The sequence below is a fragment of the Ceratosolen solmsi genome, unplaced genomic scaffold (genome assembly GCF_000503995.2).
Source record: "Ceratosolen solmsi marchali unplaced genomic scaffold, CerSol_1.0 scaffold57, whole genome shotgun sequence".
In the NCBI taxonomy this organism is placed as follows: Eukaryota; Metazoa; Arthropoda; class Insecta; order Hymenoptera; family Agaonidae; genus Ceratosolen; species Ceratosolen solmsi.
This window is the reverse complement of record NW_011948427.1, coordinates 1,649,179-1,667,800: the sequence shown is the minus strand read 5'-3', so window position 1 is coordinate 1,667,800 and position 18,622 is coordinate 1,649,179. Positions and strand designations below refer to the sequence as shown.

Below are 18,622 nucleotides of genomic sequence, written 5' to 3'. Positions count from 1 at the left end.
TTTAAAATAAAGGAATGCATTGGCAAAGTAATTTAGTTATAAAATGAACGATTTTAAAATAGATCACTTTTTTTAATTACTTTTAATTTTTTATATTTTATTTTATGACTATTAAGCAAGTATGATTTAAATTTTAATACACCTAAGGAAAATAATTGAGTTTACATTCTCCATGGTAAATCGCAAAACATAAAAATAAATTTATTAACATTAAATGAAATGAATGAAAACTTGTAAAATAATAAGTTAAATTGCTATTACATTAATACTTATAATTTCCAAACCAAATAATAGATTATTTAATATTTTGACATTAAAACAGAAATAACTAAATAATTAGTTTTTTTTTAAATTGCATTTAATCCTGTTTAATGTAATATTTCAAATTTAATTTATCAATTTAGTATATAATAATTTGTTTTAGTTTTGTTACATTCAGCCTTTTAAAATTATTGTATAATATAAGAATTATTGTATAGTAAACAGCCAAATTACATTACTTTTATGTACTATTTAAACAAGTATAAAGATTTATGTTTTTTAAATTTACTTTTATAATGTTTAGCAGGAAAGGATTACCATTAATAAAAAAATGATTTTCTTATAGAAAAATTTGTTAATCACATATATTATGTAAATATATTTATAAAATTTATATTGTATTATCAAACATTTTTTTATTTATAAAATAGAATTCATAAGTTATTGTATGAAAAAAAGATATGTATATGTAATAAAATTATCGTCTAATTTTATTTTATAATTAAATTTATCTAAATTTAATTTTTATTTATATTTATAAAAGTTAATATTTAAGCATAAAAAATAAGATACTAATAGAATAGAACCGATAAAAATGTTGATTATTATAAATAGCAATAAAATTTAAATAATTAAAGATCGGCAAAGAAATCTGAGGCATTATCTACTTTACTACTAGGTAAATTATATTTCATTCGTATTTGTTTTCCACCTTTAATAGAGTTTGACAGGTTCAGTGTTTCAAAATAATTTGTATTCCAAAATTTAACAATACCATCATAAGAATATGAAGCAATTATTGTTCCATTGTTACAAATATCAAGATTTTCTACTGATAAATTATGTTGACCAACAATTCCTAAATGTTGATTTGGAAATATGCTTGTAGCTCTGAAACAAAAATTAAATTGAAATTAATTATGATTTAAGCATTACTATTAATGAATTTGCATGAATATTGAACATACCTCAACATCTGATCTTCACTTCCAGTAATAACTATATTTTCTGTTATTGGAATCATACAATTTATAGGATTTTTGTTTAAACTTGGTATTTCATCCGAGTGAAGACCAAATTCTCCCCAATTAAAAATATACAAGTTACCTTTAGTTCCTCCTGCTAAAATTTTTTTTCCATGTTTAAATAAACCAAGACATGTTAATTCTTCAGAATAATCTTCAGTCTATATTATACAATAAAATATATTGCTGATATAATCAATATAAGCTTCTATAGATTATTATTCTTACTTGAACATGTAGTTTTTTTGTCCTCATATTTATAGTTGTTAGTGTACCATCCCCACTAGTACACACTAAAAACATTTTATCCTCATTCGTTAGCATAGAAGTAACAAAATCATCCATTTCTTTTATGGAAAATATTGAATTATAATTTTGTTGTCTACTATCCCATACTATAATAAAAAGTTCAATGAAATTAAATAAAATATTTAATAATTTGATTTATTAGTAAGTGGTTCTAATTAATACATTTAACTGTTCCTTCATCATCCCCAGTTGCAAATGTATGTTCATCTATTACAGTCATAGTATAAATTGGATTACTAGAAAAGTTTATTTGTTTTAAAATAATTTAATTATAAATTGAATTATTAATAATATAAAGTATTTACTCATGTGCATTTTCAAATATTGTAATCAACTTTTCTGTTTCAAAATCACTTAACATAATCGTTTTGTCTTTACTAACAGAATATAAAATGGTTCCCTCATCATTAAATTCAATATCTCTACAGGCCTTTTTATGTAGTTCAAATGTTGATACAAGTTTATTTTTTTCATTATCATATTTATATCTAAGGGAGAAAAATAAATATATACATATATAAACATTTCTTAGAAATTTAAAAACATTAAAAAATTTATATTGTATACATTAGAACATCCCCTGTGACACTTCCAAGGGCAATGAAATCTTTTATCGGATGAAAACAAATATCAAATAAAGTATTTTTTAATGAAATATTGGGTGGATGAGTCCTAACAATTTCTTTAGATCTTAAAATAGCTTTTATAACATCATCTTCTTTATCATCAATTTCATTTTGCGTGCTAGTAGATGGTCTTGAATCATTATGTTCTAAAATAATAATGTGTCATATTTGATAGTATTCATAATTAAAATATAAATCTTGGAAAATAAATTTGAATAAAACTGCTAATTTTTTATGTATAAAACGATCTCTTAATTGAATAATTTTTTAATGAGGATCGGAAAGAATTACTTTAATGTTAAAAAAATAATTTAAAATTAATTATATAATTTTTAATTTATGATAATATAAATTTACCTGATAAATTTGTGATATCATTGTTAGAATTTGAATTATCAAAGTCAAAATTGCATTCGCTCATATCACTAGAATCACTTGTATTGTCATCTGAAAAATCCTATCATTAATTTTTATCATTTATATTAAATAATTTAAAATACAAGTAGGTAAGTACGATAACATAACCTATACAAGCTTTCGAATAATTAATTTTCTATAAAAATAGTATAATTTTTCAGAAATTAAAGTTATTTTACCTTTAAAAAATGTACTCGGTTTCATAATATATTATATATATATATATATATATATTTGTGCGCGCGTGTGTGTATGTGTATGTGTATATATTATTATTAGTTATCGAGTGTGTACGTGCACGTGTTTGTGTGCACTTTTATAAGTTTTTAATTTATGCGACTTATTATATCAATGGGTGTGATCACACGTGGTATTTGCTTCACCTACATTTAAAGGAAAGCAGCTTATGAAGCTATAATTTATTAATTTTTAATCGAAAGTCATATAACTAATAATAATATTACAAATAAATTATCTTAAATATATGGAGGTTGGAAAACAGCGTTCATTTTTATATTCCCCCTTCGGTCCTTTGATTAATAATTCTGCGTAGTTTTCTTCGATTTTTTCGTTGCCTATCTTTCTTTTATGTTTTTTTATCTCTAGAAGATCTCAGTATAAATTATATTCATTAAACAACCATACCAATTGTTCTAATGATAATACTCATTTTACAAATCAGTGTTTGAAATTTGATTGTTAAAGCAAAGATAATCTTTTTGGTTGTTTAGTATTGTTTTTCTGTCTTTATTTTATTCTCTTTCCTAGAAACATTTACGCAATGTATATTATACTAGTAATAAATATTAAATTAATTTTGAATATACAAGTTCATATGTAACTGAAGTATAAACTTTTATACATTTTGGTTCTTTTTTTAAAGATTTTATATTTTCTTTTATTTCTATTCTTTTATTTTATTTTATATCTTTTATTTATTTTTGATCCTGTTCTATTTACATGGATTGAAATATACAATTTTTTATTTTGCTTTATTTTTCACTCTTGATAATTGCAGTCAAAAACATAATAAAAATAATAAAATAGTAAAATAAAAAATTTTCTCTAACGAAACTAAGTCACTTTGCTGAAAATGAATTAGTGATCGTCCTTTTTTATTTAACATTTCATTATTTTAATAAAAAAATAACATTAATATTCGATATAACGTCAAGTAGAAGAAATATATTTCAAAACAGGAAGTATTCATAATATTGTTAAAAAAATTATTTAAAACGATTGAAATTGCAAGATATTTTGCAAAAATTTTGTAAAGTCAATATGCTAAGCTTCCAAAAGTACTTTATTATATCAATAAATCTAATAAATGGTCTTGATTCGCATATATATCGATTAAAATTTTTAATTTTTAATATAAATATAATATAATAAATTGTTAGAAACGATTATTTTAATTGGAAATTATTGATATATAATGAGAAATTATTAAAAAAAAGTGACTATCGAGTGCGAAGTAAATGGATTTGTTTCCCTTTAAATTAATTTGTATTTATTTAAATTTGTTACAATTAATTATTGAAATGGAAGATGAAGTGGGGTGATTATACTATGAAAAAAATATTAATGCATGTAGACTTTCAATTATATATAATAATTATGACAAACGGTTAATATTTTTATTTTTCTTAAATTAAAATCGATTTTTTTCTTAAATTAAATATAATAATAGAGTAATAGAATAATTTCGAAGTTAGAGCTCATAAATACACTAAAAAATTACTAGAAATTGTAATAGTTTAATGTTATTTTTAGAATAAATAAATTTGCTTAAGTTATGTTGTTATTCTACAGTTAATTACATTTAAATATCCCGCGTTTACCTTGAAATATGTCATATGTAGTGTTACAAAGGCAATGGTAAGTAGGTTTTATAATAAAATATACATTTTTATAATAAATAATTGATGTAAATATTATGAAATATCTTAGTGAGTGTAATTGAGATCGATAATTGAAAAATTAAATTGATATATAATATATTTATTGAGAAAAATTCATTCGGAGAAGAATTTGTGATTCTTTGTTATTAAATAGATACAGCTTAAATTAAAAGTAATCCTGATAATGTAAAAATAAAAATACATTAATACATTTTGTTTAGTTAAATAATTAAAAGTTAGTTGATCAATAATAAAGGGTGTTAAAAAGTTTATAGTTACGAGTCTAAATTTTATGGTCACAGTTTTCAATTTCTAACTAAACTATTGTTATAAAATCTCACAAACAATTTATCCAATCAGCTGTTCTCTATCTCTGATTAATTTCGGGCTTTTAGACTTGGTGGTTTATGATCGAGAGTCTGTCCTTTACTGTGCAGGCATTGTTGTGATGTACTCACAAACTTTAATGGATCAGGATGTCAGGTTACTGTATGTCCCAATGTCAACTGTCTTAGTGGTAGTGTAGTTAGCGGTTTTGCGTTCGCGATACGTCCGATATAAGAGTATAATCGATATTGAAAATTTCGATAGTCCGCAATAGCATGGCTAAACATGGGTTTTCGTATTTCTGCTAAGTTTTAAATAATAATAAAGGGTTTTGGAAAATAAGAAAGTGAGAAAGATTATAACAAGGGATAAGGAGTGATAGCGAGAGGGAGAGTGAGAATAAGAGCGAGAGTGAAAGAGAGATAGAGTGAGTGAGAGAGCGTGTGTGTGTGTGTGTATGCATGTGTGCGCGCGTGCGCGCGAGTATGTTTGTGACATAGAGAGAAAGATAGAGCGGGAGGGAGATAGAAATACAAAGCCTTCGCTTATCTTGCTAATTACGAAGGTAGCGCAGTTGAGTAAATAAATAATACATTTTGAGAACATAGACTTGTCTATAAAACGGCGAGAAGGGCGCAAAGAGCTGTCGGGGCGAGAAAAAGTGCCCGCCTCCGTCGTTGTCGTTGCAGTCGACTGTAACCTCGGGAGGTCTGTATTATGAACGAAAAACGAGTATGCCGTTGTTTGTTTTTTTTAACGCTCTTAACTGTGATAAAGCAAATTCATCCGTCTTTACATGAACACAAAAACAGTGAGTCATTAATCTTACTTTATTAATCTTTACCTCTATATATTAATAATCTATTTAATACCCCTTAATTTCTTATTATACTTTTTTTTCTCTATATTAGAATATATTTCCTATATCTCTAGGCTCTTTAAACATTCAGATATAGTAAAAAAAAATAAATAAACTGTATTGAATTCTTATAACTAATAAATGGACCTTAATTAATATTAACTTGTATTAAATATTTTCTATTTTGTCCTTTTTCTTAATAATTGTTATTACATTAATTAAAAATACAAATATATTTTATCCAGGGTTAATAAGTGATTTGAATACTATTTAATTTTATTGAATTTAATGATAAGCCGAATCAATGCTCATTATTTTTACTTCCTTTCAAATAGTTTAGTCAATTATAATATTATTCTAGTTTTCTCTGCTTTCACAGCAAGTGGTTTATTCCATATTATTATAATCAAGATATTAATAATATAAAAATTTATAATTTGATTTAGTATAGAACTGTTATTCGTTGAATATAAAATTATAACAAAATATTTTTTATATTTTCAATTATATTGTCATACATTGTCATACTTACAGCGTTTGTTCAGGATGAAAACGATGTACAATATCTTTTAGATAAAATTCCAATTTCAATAAACAAGGTAAGCATACTACTCAATTAACAAGATTCTTAGTTTAATTTTTTGGTTTTCATTTATGCTTGATTAAAATGCAGATGTAAGAATTAGATACATTCACGTACAAAAGTTTATACTTTATTCTTATTGTTTATTATATGTAATATATTGCCCATCTTATTCAAATATTAAAAAACCATAAAAATTGTACATCATCTATAAATTTTCTTTTTATTCTGAAAAATTAAATATACATTTCTTATAAATTGAACCTAATTGAACCTCCATTTTTTTCAATTTTTCAATATGAAAAACAACTGATTTCTGGTTGAATTTTATAAATTTCAAAAGTCCTTTACCTTTTCTTTTATGAGTAAGTATCTTACTGAGATTCTTACTGAATGAGAAACTTTTCTTATTAATCATGTGATATACAATATTCATATATATTTTATATTTTAGGGTTTTGCTAATTCAGTGCATGGAGCTGGGTAAGCATAATGTTTTTACTTACAATGACCTAAAAAAAATACTATTACAAAGTTTTATGTTTTTTATCAATTTATACAATACAATCTGTCATATTACGTACACAAATATAAAATTTGGAATCATTATGGCAGATAGATTATATTGTAAAGTATATATTTAATATTAAATGATGTTTATGATATTAAATGTTTTATAAATTTAAATAATAAATAATCTATTTTAACTGTAATCCCATTTTTGTGTATCATTCATGATTTCAGTTTTCTATAATTATCACTTTCCATAATAATATATAAGTTTCTATAAATAATGAGAAGACTTTCATTTATGTTATAAACTTTTTAAAGGGATTCTATATCTGAAGAAAATTTTCATATTAAGTTTCAACCAAGTATTCTGGATTTTCAAGAAAGGTAATTTTATTATATTTATTTTATATTTATTATAATATTCATAATAATATTTAATAATTACTCTGATATAATACAATTATAAAAAATATTTTTAATAGACAACTTGGTATACCACACCAAGAAACTGTAACATTGTTAAATAAAGATGATAATCGAACTATTCATCTCTCTTCTATTTCTGGAAATACACAACATTTTCATTCATCTTTTTTTCAAGACAAAGTAAGTTATTAAATTTTTAATTTAATATTTATAACAATACTTTAGAAATCATTAATAAACACATTTTAAGTATTTTTCTCAGATTTTAAAATCATTATTAGCAGTATTTATTCAATTAATATTACATAATATTTTTTAATAAATATGTATTAAAAATATTAAAATCATTTTATAAAATATTACAGGTTATTCCTCCATTGGGAAACACAACTTTTAATGTTGTATTTTTAGGTCGAGAAGAAGGGGAAATTGACAGTTACCTCTTCATACATACATCTGATGGAACAGTAAAATATCAAGTATATATATATCTATATATATATTAATATATTTTCAAATATTATTATAATTAACAGTCATTTACATTTAATTATAAAAATTTATATTTTTTAAGGTAAAAGGTATAAGCGTAAGTAGTCCATATCGATTACGACCTGTAGTAGGCGTGAAACTACCTATAAATGCATCGTTTACTCCATTAATATACATGCACAATCCTCATTCTGAATTTATGCAGGTAATAATAAATACAAAATTAATTTCCATTAAAGTCATTTTCTTTTTTTTTTTTATATAACTTTTTACTTTGTAGATTTTAGAAGTTTATAGTAGTGGAAGAGAGTTTCAATTGGAATTACCTACTGGGGAAGTAGAAGGATCTCGTGGATTATGGGAAATTCCTCCTTATCAAACTAAACCTGTAATAAGGTTACACTTCAATGCCCTTAGTGAAAAAAATCACACTGCATATATTGGGTAAAATTTCTTATTTTCATAATATTAGTACATTATACAATCAATGACAATAAATAATTTTTAATGTATAAAATAAAATTATGCTATCTGTTTATTTATTTATCTATGCAGATATATACATATTATATGTATATATAAGTTTTGTTTTATTTAGATTCAGAATGAACAATAGTGCTGAAGTACTCATTGTGGCTGTGGAGATAGAAGTAACTAATGGAGCTGGTCTTCATTGGGGCGGTGATTCTGGAATTGTTAACTTTGGTATAGGAGGATCTCATCAATCACCAATTCATTATCAAATATCATTAAAAAATTCAGCAAAAAAACCTGTTAAAGTGCAAGTAAGTTGTTTAATTTTATATTAAACTAATATTTTAATCAAACTATAATGATAAATTATATAATAGAAAAATTTAATTAATTATGTAGAATATTATCAGTACACCAACATCAAAAGCATTAAAGATTATATTTGAACCTATTGTGATACCAGGAGATACAGAAATTCCAATAGAAGTTGGAATGTTAGTGTATGATTGTATGTATTGAATTAATGTTAAAATTAAAGATTTTAAATGAAAAATAGCAACGTAAATATTTTGATTACTTTTTTAAAGGGAAAGCTGGTTTGGATTTAAAACATTTTAAAGGAAAATTAATGATAAAGAGTATTGGACCTGGTGGTTCTAGTCAAAAACTAGCTATACCATGGATAGCAGAAGTCTTACAAGGTGGCCTTGAAGTAAATACTTCTGCTGCACATTATTGTTCACCACATACTATCCAACCACGAAACTTTAGCGTTGTTAATAAATTTAAGTTACCTCTAGCTATTACTAACATTTCGCTACCGTTTGAGACTGCATCATTTTTTACTGTAAGAATTAAAAATATTTTATTCATGCATAGTTCTACATTTATTTAAAATCTCATGTAGTCATTGTATTTCCTAGATAAGTAATTTTATCCCAAAGATTTTAAAATCTGGTCAGAGGGACAATATATTTACACTATCATTAACTCATGATAAAAAATATCAAAACTTGCAATTGCAGTCAATGATATTAATTCATTCTAATGTTTCTATTACTGAAATTCCATTACTAAGCTATAATGGCAAATTACAAAAAATAATACCAGGTGGAAGAGCAAGTGATAAAGGTACAATGAATTTTGGCACTGTTAGTAGTGGCACAGAAAATGAAGGTATATTCGCCCTTGAAAATCAGAATCCAATTAATATAGAATTACATGGTTGGGGAGTTAATATGCCTGGAGCCGTTTTAGAGTTAATGGGTTGTCAAAGTGGGCCTACTGAATTATTTAGTAATGGCGTACAAAATATAAGTCTCTGTAGTGTTACAGGAAATGTAGGTTTAACCAAGTAAGTTTAATTTTCAAAGATTACTAAATTTTAACAACATTTTTTCCCATTTATTTTTAGCAAAATATAAAACCAGGCTACTTAGCAATCTTTAAAATTAAAGTCAAAACTCCTTATGTTAAAGAAGATACTATAGTTGGTGATGTATTTGTTAAGACTACTTACGAAAGATTAATCGTTCCAGTTTATATGCGAGTTGCACATGGAAAAATATCTATGAAGAAGGTTACATTCTCAAATTGTTTTCCTGTAAGTTAATTATTAATTAGCGTTAATAATTTTTAAAATTTATTTGTTTGCAATTAATACTATTAATGCAATTAATGCTATTAATATAAATTCTTTGTCAATAAATTAATTTGATTATTAATATAATGAATCTATGAACGTAATATTCATAATATCCGATTTCATAATATTCAATAATCATAACAATTTATTTAATAATATTAAATGTAAACAAAAATATTTTATACTATTTATTATCTATATATAATTGTATCAAAAATGTAAAATAAAAATTTTTTCACTTCAAATGTTTATTATAACTTACAACTGTTTATCAATATTTTTATACTAGAACGAATACCTGTAACAAATAAATATTTTGTAATCAAATATTAAAATGAAATCACAATTTTGCAGATTAAACTTTAGATTAAAATTTTGATGGGAAAAACAAAATAATAATAGATATTGTGTATCATAATGTATATTTTTTATGGTTTGAAAATTCGAATATAATATTCATTATATATTTTTTTATTATGCCTTATTAAGCAAAATACATTATTAAACCAGAAGTTTAAGACTATAATTTAACCATTGTACATAAATTTTAATTATGAAATTAATTAAAACTAATTTTAATTAAATGTACGTATTACAGCACTGTTTTATCTTGTTTCAGGGTTCTATTTGTTTACAACAAGTGAAAGTGCACTCAACATTTGCAAGATCTATGGAAGTTACTTTTATAGCTCCACTCCACAAGGATGAAAGAGTAAAATATATTCCTTTGGAGCCTACTTCATATCCAGTTATATCAAAGGGTGATAATCATATAGGCTCCATTGTAATTGATCCATTGATTACTTGTAAAGAATATTGTTATCTTGGTTTAATATTAAATAGTAGCGGTACAATTTTTTATCTTTAGATAAATATCAGCTTTTTTAAATGTGATATGAATTAAAATTAATAATTTTTATATTCCAGTTGGAATTCAGTGGCTTAACACTTTAAGTTTACCTTCTCATACGCGTGACTCTGATTTAAATCTGCTAAACACTCGTTACAATAGATATTTAAATGTAACTAGTGGTGGTTCATGGGACAACATAACAATGCAATTAGATACTAGCGAAGTTCGTGGATACAAATTTTTCGTAAATATGAAACCGTATTGGCCCAGTCTTTTAATTGAAATTCAAGATATCAAAAATAAAAGTTTACTTTCATTTCCACTTACTCAAGTTGGAAAAATTTCGTACAAGAATATAACATTGCATAATCCAACATTGCATCCATTATTAATCCATTTAGTAATGGATTGGAGTTATCCCCAAGGATTAAGGTTGTTTCATTCACTACCAAATAAGTAAGTTCACTAATATCTCACTAATATTAATTATAATTTTAATTACTTTTAATTGAAATTTGATCTATGTATATATATATATATATATTTAAATACAAGCTTAAAAATAATATTAAATTCTAAAAAAATTACAAAACAAAAGTTTTTTTTTACTATACTCTATTCAATTGAATAATTAAATATTTTTTAGTTTTAAACCAATATGTTTGGAGTGCCCAATTACTATACCTGGAGAATTCAAATTAGAAGACACTTTGAATGAAAAAGACTTTTTTGAGCAGTGGGGAATTAGTTCTGCACCTCACTCTCTTCCCACAGTTCTTGAACCTAATAAAACAAAAACAATACAACTGTCGTATACACCTTCATTAGCTGCTTTATCGTCCGCACTTTTATATATAAGGTAATTTAATAGAATAATATTAAGAATGTGTATAAATTCATTTAATGGCATAATGATTAACAATTAAAAAATTGTATTTCAGAAACAACATGACCATTTTAGAAGTATTACGTCTCGTAGGTCGCGGAGCTCAAGCACAATTTAAATTTGGCAATCGTAAGCCGGGATCTGTAACACCTTTATTGTTTGACCTTACAGAAAAGTATCTTAAGGATTGTGAAAGTAAGTTATTTTTATTTTTAATAGTAAATCTTAAAATCTGTCTCAATATTATTTTCTAATAGTCTATAAGTCTAAAAGATTAAATAATTTTCAATTATGTAATAAGTAGAATTACTTTTTCCTATTAACTAGTAACCATTTATTGGAATAAAAAGGAATAGAAATGAGTATAAAATATATGCAATCATACGTATGTACATATGTATATATTTAGTAATTCAAAATTGTTATATTTTTTTAATTGAAGTAAAACAATAAAATATTAGATAAATCTAAATAAGTATTTGGATTCAAAAAAATTTTAATTTAAATGAAAATTAGAAATTTAGAAATTTTTCATTAATTTGTCAAGTATAATATGTAGTTTTTAGAAATTACCAAAAGTATAGAAATTATTTTAAACTTGTTATGTATTTTATTCATTTAAAATTACTCTTTATCGTCATTATTATTATTGTCATCAAAGATCATCACCACTACTGTCATAATAAATTAACCAATTAAGTTTCTCTATTAATTAAAATAAAAAAATTTTCAGTAGAGCGATCCCGCAAGGCTTCTATTTCCAATCTGACAGTAAAGCGTTCATTCATGGCACGCAATACGGGTGAACTGTCTATCGATGTTTACGCCTTTTACATAAATGGACTGGCCTGCGAGGGCTACGGATTCAAAGTACTTAATTGTGAGCCTTTTACTCTTCAACCAAATGGCACGAAGAAAATCGAAATAGCCTTCACGCCCGATTTCACACTTTCGCGTATTGAGCGCAATCTTTTTATACAGACAAGCTTAGGTTCTAAAATCGACTCAAATATTGACCTTGCAAATGGTATGGTTAGATTGAGTTTGCTCACAACCGTACCACATCACGCATTGGAGGCATGTGCTATGATGATCGCTCGGCCAAATTGGGAGAATGCACTCCAGTGGACAGCCACTGGGCTCACATTAGTACTGTTCGTATGTGTATTAGGTAATCTAACAAATATTTATAAAATGTGTTTACATAAAATTATAAAAACATAAATAATTAAATTTTAATAAAATATATAGTACTATATATGCACGTTTTTTAATGATTAGCAATTTTGAAAATTTGAAAATTTAATTTTCAAGAGTTTAAATAATGACAGGATTGATTAATTAAAATGTAAAAGTGAAATTCTATACTGCTTATATATTTGCTGTTTTTATTGTCCATTCTTAATATTAAGATTAATATTAATAGACTAATACGAAAGATGTGAAAAAAAGTTATTTTATGAAGTATTTGTTGCTTTGATTTTACGTTGTTAAGAAGTTGTAGCAATACAAAGCAATTAGATATTTTTACTTATTTTAGTTTCTAAAGAGTATTAAATATATATATTTAATGACAGATTCAATAAACCTGTTTAAAACTAAAGTGAAAAAATTGTTTTTTATCAGTATATAATTTAATTTCTTAAATAATAATTAAAATAAACAATAATCAAATAAGAAATTAAATTACAATAAATATTAAACATTTATCTAAGAAAAAATATTTGTATCATTGAAAAAATTATTGTTTCGTTGTAAAGTTGAAGTTTATTATTTTATTTATTAGCCACCGCTTTTCTGGAAGCCGATCGTATTTTAAGAGGTGCTTTAGTAAGCATGTCTCGGGGTAATCCAACTCAACCTCCACTAGACTTGAGATTATTGTCCCATTCATCTTCGATTCAACAGCACTCCTTACAAACAAGCAGCCATCAACACAACAAAGAAAAATTAATGGCTTTGGTAGATGACAATAATAGATCGTTTGGTAACAAACTCAGTAAGAAGGACGACTCGTTACCTGATTGGAGTCTTATGAATGTTAAGCGCAATAAGGAAAAGGAGGTAAACAAAGGGATCAAGATACCTGATTGGTCTCTTGAAGAGGAACGTAGATTTAGAATCGATACGGAATCCAAAGATACACCTTCGTTAAGGCGATGTCTGGATGTTGCCCCGTTAACTGTAGACAGCTCAAGCTGCTCAAAAAAGCGAAGCAATAAGCGTTGTAATGCACAAGATATCATGTCAGAATCTACGACCGCAGCATCGGATATTGGTGTGGTTGATATTCAAATAGCGGATAAAAAGAATTCTTCGTTAATCAAGTCAAGCCCTATAACGAATAGGAAGGGTAAGTCTTATAGTACGTCGAGGGATGAAGAAGTAAAGTTTATAGATCACGAGGTTCAAGTAGATACAAGTAGTGTGCTTACGAGTGTTGCCTTAAAAGATGTCAAGAATGATACGAGCAAAAGAAAGCAGTCTAACGATAACGTCGGTGGTAACATCAATACTAATAATAATCATCATGCTTTTAGAAAGTATGATGTCAATACTAGTCAAAAAGTCATGCAATATTCCGAAGAAGAGACTTCCTCCACTACAACTGAGAGCTCTATTCAAGAAGATAATGCATATAAGGTAATTACATCTTTATTGTTAATAAAAAAATTTTAACTTACTTACAATCTTAGTACTGATGTTGAGTATTGTTCAATAAATAGTATTGACTCATGAAATTTAATATTAGTCTTTGAATAATTAATTCATTATATTTTTGAATATTAGCTTTCCAAAGTTAAATTGTACCAATATTAGGTTAAAAAATATTTTGTCTTTATTAAAAAATGTATTTTAATGCACCGATGGTAAGCTATTTAATTTTATTATGTATCGATGTTTCCTTTAAATCACTAATCCTAGAAAAATCAAAGTTACATTTATATTTTATATGATTTTAGATATCAAGTTTTGACACGTTCAATACTTTATATATAAATTTTATTAGTTTTTAAAAGTTTTTTATTGCATATCTATGGAATTATTCTTCTTTTATAATAACTAATGAAATACCATTTAAATTAAAGAAGCTTACAAATAAATTAAAATATTGTAATACAGCTAAAATTTATATATTTATATATATATTTATATATAATATAAATCAATTATTTCAATAAATTAATTCATTTGGAAGGCTTTTACAGTTTACTTGCTAAACGCATAATTTATTTTTACTTTATCATGTTTAATTGTTCTAGGATTGTGAAAATACTTGCGATAAGATCGAAAAAGTGCAGAGAAAATGTACAACAAAGAAGCCTAAATCACAAACTATTCCTACTATGCCATCTTTAGACTATAAAGATAATTACGAAGGAGATTGTGACGATGATGATTATGATAAAGAGAAGCAGGATAATCCAAATAGATGGAGGATGAGTATTACACGTTCTGGAGGTAAGCATCATTTGACACGACTCAATGCCGAATCATCATATAAATTACCTCGTCAAAAGCAAAATCTTCCACGAAAAGAGAAAAGCTCACAAAAACGACGTAGTGCTGAAAAAAATCAATCGAAAGGTGTGTATATTTAAATTTTATATATGTCCTTTTTGATTTCCTTGTCATTAATACACAATTAATAGAAAAATAAAGTTTAGTATACAAATTTTTTAACGATTGAAAAATACTGTAAAAACAAAATATATTTATTTAAGTTTTAATTAATTTTATACCTATTCTTATTAATAGTAAAGGTCAAAATGTTTATATTCTTGTTTTTCTTTTTTACACAATTAGATTATTTAAATAAATAGTTTTTCATAAGAACAACATTTAAATGAGTATTAATAAAATACAATATAATTTTGTTTTAGTGAGTAATGGGAATACTCTTCAAAGAGAAGAAATCAGACCCTTATATGCAACAGTTTCTTCTTCATTACCACCAGCTCCGTCCGTATGCTGGGGTGAAAATCGAGCGAAGTTTAGCGATGTCGTTGCACGAAATCAGGAAAATCTTTCGCCCTTTTCGAATTACAGTAATAAATCACATAAAGAAAATTCATATTCTGTATCTGGATCTTTTGATGTTGAAAGTACAGAATCAACGAAACATGAAACAATTCAAGATTTAACTTCTAACGAGTATAAATTTAACGTAAAATCGACTAATACATTCAATGATAAAAATGAAGCTTTTAGTAATTCAGAAATTTTTGGAATGCACTCAAATAGTCATTTAAATAGTTATTTTGTAAACACATTCAATGAACCACCAGTAAGTTGTATTACACCTTAACTTGAAAATATTTAGTTTATAAATTAGAAATTGCTATAGTTATTTAATATAGTAAAACAAGATTATGTTGAAAATTTCAGATTTTGAAATAAAAATATGAATAGTTCGAAAACTTACTTAATTGATATAAAATAATTTACACATATTTTTTTTATATTTTCAATCATAAATTTCTTACTTTCATATATATTTTAATATTTCATCTAGTTTATATTTATATAGCGTTGTTTGAATTATACTATTTCATTTTTGAAGAAAGTTGCTGAGAATTATATTTAGCAAATATAGTTACAAAATAATAATTGAAGTTTAATTCATGAAATAATCCAACTATCATTAAAAATTGTCTATTATAACAAATAATTATTGTTCTGCTGTACTAAGTAGAATAATAATTAATATAAGTTAATATAAGTATTAATATAAGTAATATATATTATATTAACTTATATTAACTTTATTAATATAAGTCTTAAGTTTTATTTGGTTTATACTTTTTTTTAATGATGTAAGAAATTAAAAAATTTATTTAATTAACAATTTAATTAATTACCAAAATATTTGTACAGCAATTCACTAAAATTAAACGGAAATACAAAGGAAAAATATATTATTAAATTGAATAAAATTGTATTTTAATAATAATTATAATTATTTTAGTATGAACCAGAGCTAGTGCCATATGATGATCTTCCAGAAACTGATGAACCACTTCTCGAATTGGAAAATACAGAGGATAATTCTCATTGCAAGCTTTGGAACGATAGTAATTACATGCTTAATTTAATTTCTGAGAATACAGTGTTACAATTAGACACGTCAAAGGCTGGTGAGAAAATTTCAAATTTACCAGATACTATAAAGGGTTTGTTTTATTTCTCGTACATTATGTAATGCCTTACTGATTTTTTCGGAATAATATCAATTGTATGTCAATTGTAGATAACTGGGTTACTGTAGAAACTAATTGGGAACCATTATATACTCGTGGAGCAGTTGGAGAAGAAAGAAGTGGTGTTTGGGGAATAAATACAGGTGGTGTATGGGCTGCTGCTCCATGGGGTGCACCAACGCCATCGTTAACTTTGCATCCTGCTCCATTGTCACCATCAAAAGAACTAAGTATTCAAGTAAGATTTATTTTGTACTGGCATAAATATTTTGTTTATATATAATAGGATGTTTCTGATAATGCTTTGATATTAGAGTAATAATTATTAATTTAATTTTATGAAATCTTTATAAACACATCAATATAATAAATGTTTTTAATACAGGAGCGTTCCGGTTTTGATCCATTCCGATCATTAAGTACAATATGGACACCATCTTCGTCGGATATTTGGACTTCAAAGCAAAAGGAATGACTAAGTCATCAATGATACTCATTGATATTTTGTGATAAAATTTGCTTCATTTTCGATGATTTTTTTGAAAGATTCTATAACAAGAGTCTTAAAAGTGGCGCACCAAATGTTTGTGATATCAAATATTTACCTTTTTTGTTTTCCATGTGATTTACACAAAACAAAATCGACAAATAACATTTATTAAGAATATCTTTGACTTAATTTCTAAACATTTTAATTATATTGTAGACAAAAATAAAGGTTTTTAAAATTTCTATGTTTTAAAAGAAGTATTAAAATTATTTCAATAAAATTTATGATAGTTCTTTCAAGAATAATTTTTTCTCATTTATAACTAAATTAATTTTCTTAATTTATAAAAAATTAAATTGTATTTAATCATTTTAAATTTATTTTAGTATTTGAATAACTTTTTTTACAATTAAATTACTTATTTATAAATGTGCTTTTTGAAAAATTATAAATACTGAGCTTTGTAATAAAAGATTTAAATACTTTATTAAATATAAAATTTATTATGTAAAGTTACATCTGAGTAGTTGTAAATATTCTTAATAATAAACGAGAATCATTTAAAAAGCAATTGATTTTATATTTATTAGTCGTTTTAATCCGAGTCATATTATATGAAACATTTTAGAATATTTATTTTAATTAAAAATCATAAATATATCCTTCTATAGCCAGGTATTTTAGTTGATATAATTACACAAGATTTTGCATGTTGTAATCTTCTAAGCAGCACCTAAATATCAATATTTTTTATTAAATCAAACATTAGATTTATATTTCCTCATTAAATATGAATAAGAAAATATTTTCATATAAATAACTTACAATATTATCCTCTTCAATCCTTTTTTGAAATTTTTTTCGATTTATTGCATTACTACACAATTTTGTTTGAACAGGTGGTTTTTTTATTTTCTGTGGACTTTGTTGAGACATTATTTTTTTTAACAAAAGCTCATTATCATGTTCAATTTTCATTATTTGTTCATTAGTAAAACTCATATTCTTTCGGATTGACTGAGATCGCATATTTTTTGTTTGTACTTCATGAAGACTTAAATATTTAACTTTGTCTTCTAATAAATCAGATTTATCAGAAATATTTGATGCCGAAGCTAATTTATTGAAATTTAATATATTTTCTTTAGTTACATTGGATTGAATTCTTGTGAATTTGAACAATGGCATTTCCATCATTGAAGAGTAACGTGTTATGGTTGCCAATTCTGTTTCTTCGTCAGAATGATCAGAGTAAAAAGATTCTTCATATACCGATTCATTGTCAGCAATTTCTGAATTTGTTTCTATATTTATTTTATCTTCTCCTTCATTAG

The 18,622-nt window shown here is 24.9% G+C and overlaps 2 protein-coding genes and 1 long non-coding RNA gene across 3 annotated transcripts; 1 reads left to right on the top strand and 2 right to left on the bottom strand.

The window, feature by feature from the left end:
* Window positions 1-851: 851 nt before the first annotated feature.
* On the bottom strand, window positions 852-2,371 carry LOC105363531 (WD repeat-containing protein 55 homolog; the record flags this gene model as incomplete). The annotated part of the gene is made up of 6 exons (XM_011501263.1): window positions 852-1,152; window positions 1,230-1,447; window positions 1,515-1,681; window positions 1,758-1,831; window positions 1,901-2,083; window positions 2,163-2,371. Coding segments are annotated over 6 exons (1,110 nt in total), but the record flags the coding sequence as incomplete, so codon positions are not given.
* Window positions 2,372-2,578: 207 nt separating this feature from the next.
* Window positions 2,579-5,292, bottom strand: LOC105363415 (uncharacterized). The gene is made up of 2 exons (XR_912921.1): window positions 4,885-5,292; window positions 2,579-2,668 (listed from the first exon to the last, which is right to left on the bottom strand). It is a non-coding gene; the product is annotated as an uncharacterized LOC105363415 (long non-coding RNA).
* A 52-nt stretch (window positions 5,293-5,344) lies between these two features.
* Window positions 5,345-17,420, top strand: Tmem131 (Transmembrane protein 131). Its single transcript, XM_011501096.1, has 24 exons — window positions 5,345-5,677; window positions 6,260-6,324; window positions 6,763-6,791; window positions 7,140-7,205; window positions 7,304-7,427; window positions 7,613-7,726; window positions 7,822-7,944; window positions 8,020-8,183; window positions 8,338-8,524; window positions 8,613-8,721; window positions 8,801-9,060; window positions 9,137-9,553; window positions 9,628-9,816; window positions 10,478-10,706; window positions 10,786-11,167; window positions 11,358-11,570; window positions 11,653-11,792; window positions 12,331-12,768; window positions 13,384-14,240; window positions 14,861-15,185; window positions 15,482-15,885; window positions 16,567-16,771; window positions 16,849-17,036; window positions 17,184-17,420. The coding sequence occupies exons 1-24, from the start codon at window positions 5,584-5,586 to the stop codon at window positions 17,271-17,273; spliced, it is 5,412 nt and encodes a 1,803-aa protein (XP_011499398.1). The 5' UTR covers window positions 5,345-5,583; the 3' UTR covers window positions 17,274-17,420.
* Window positions 17,421-18,622: the final 1,202 nt, after the last annotated feature.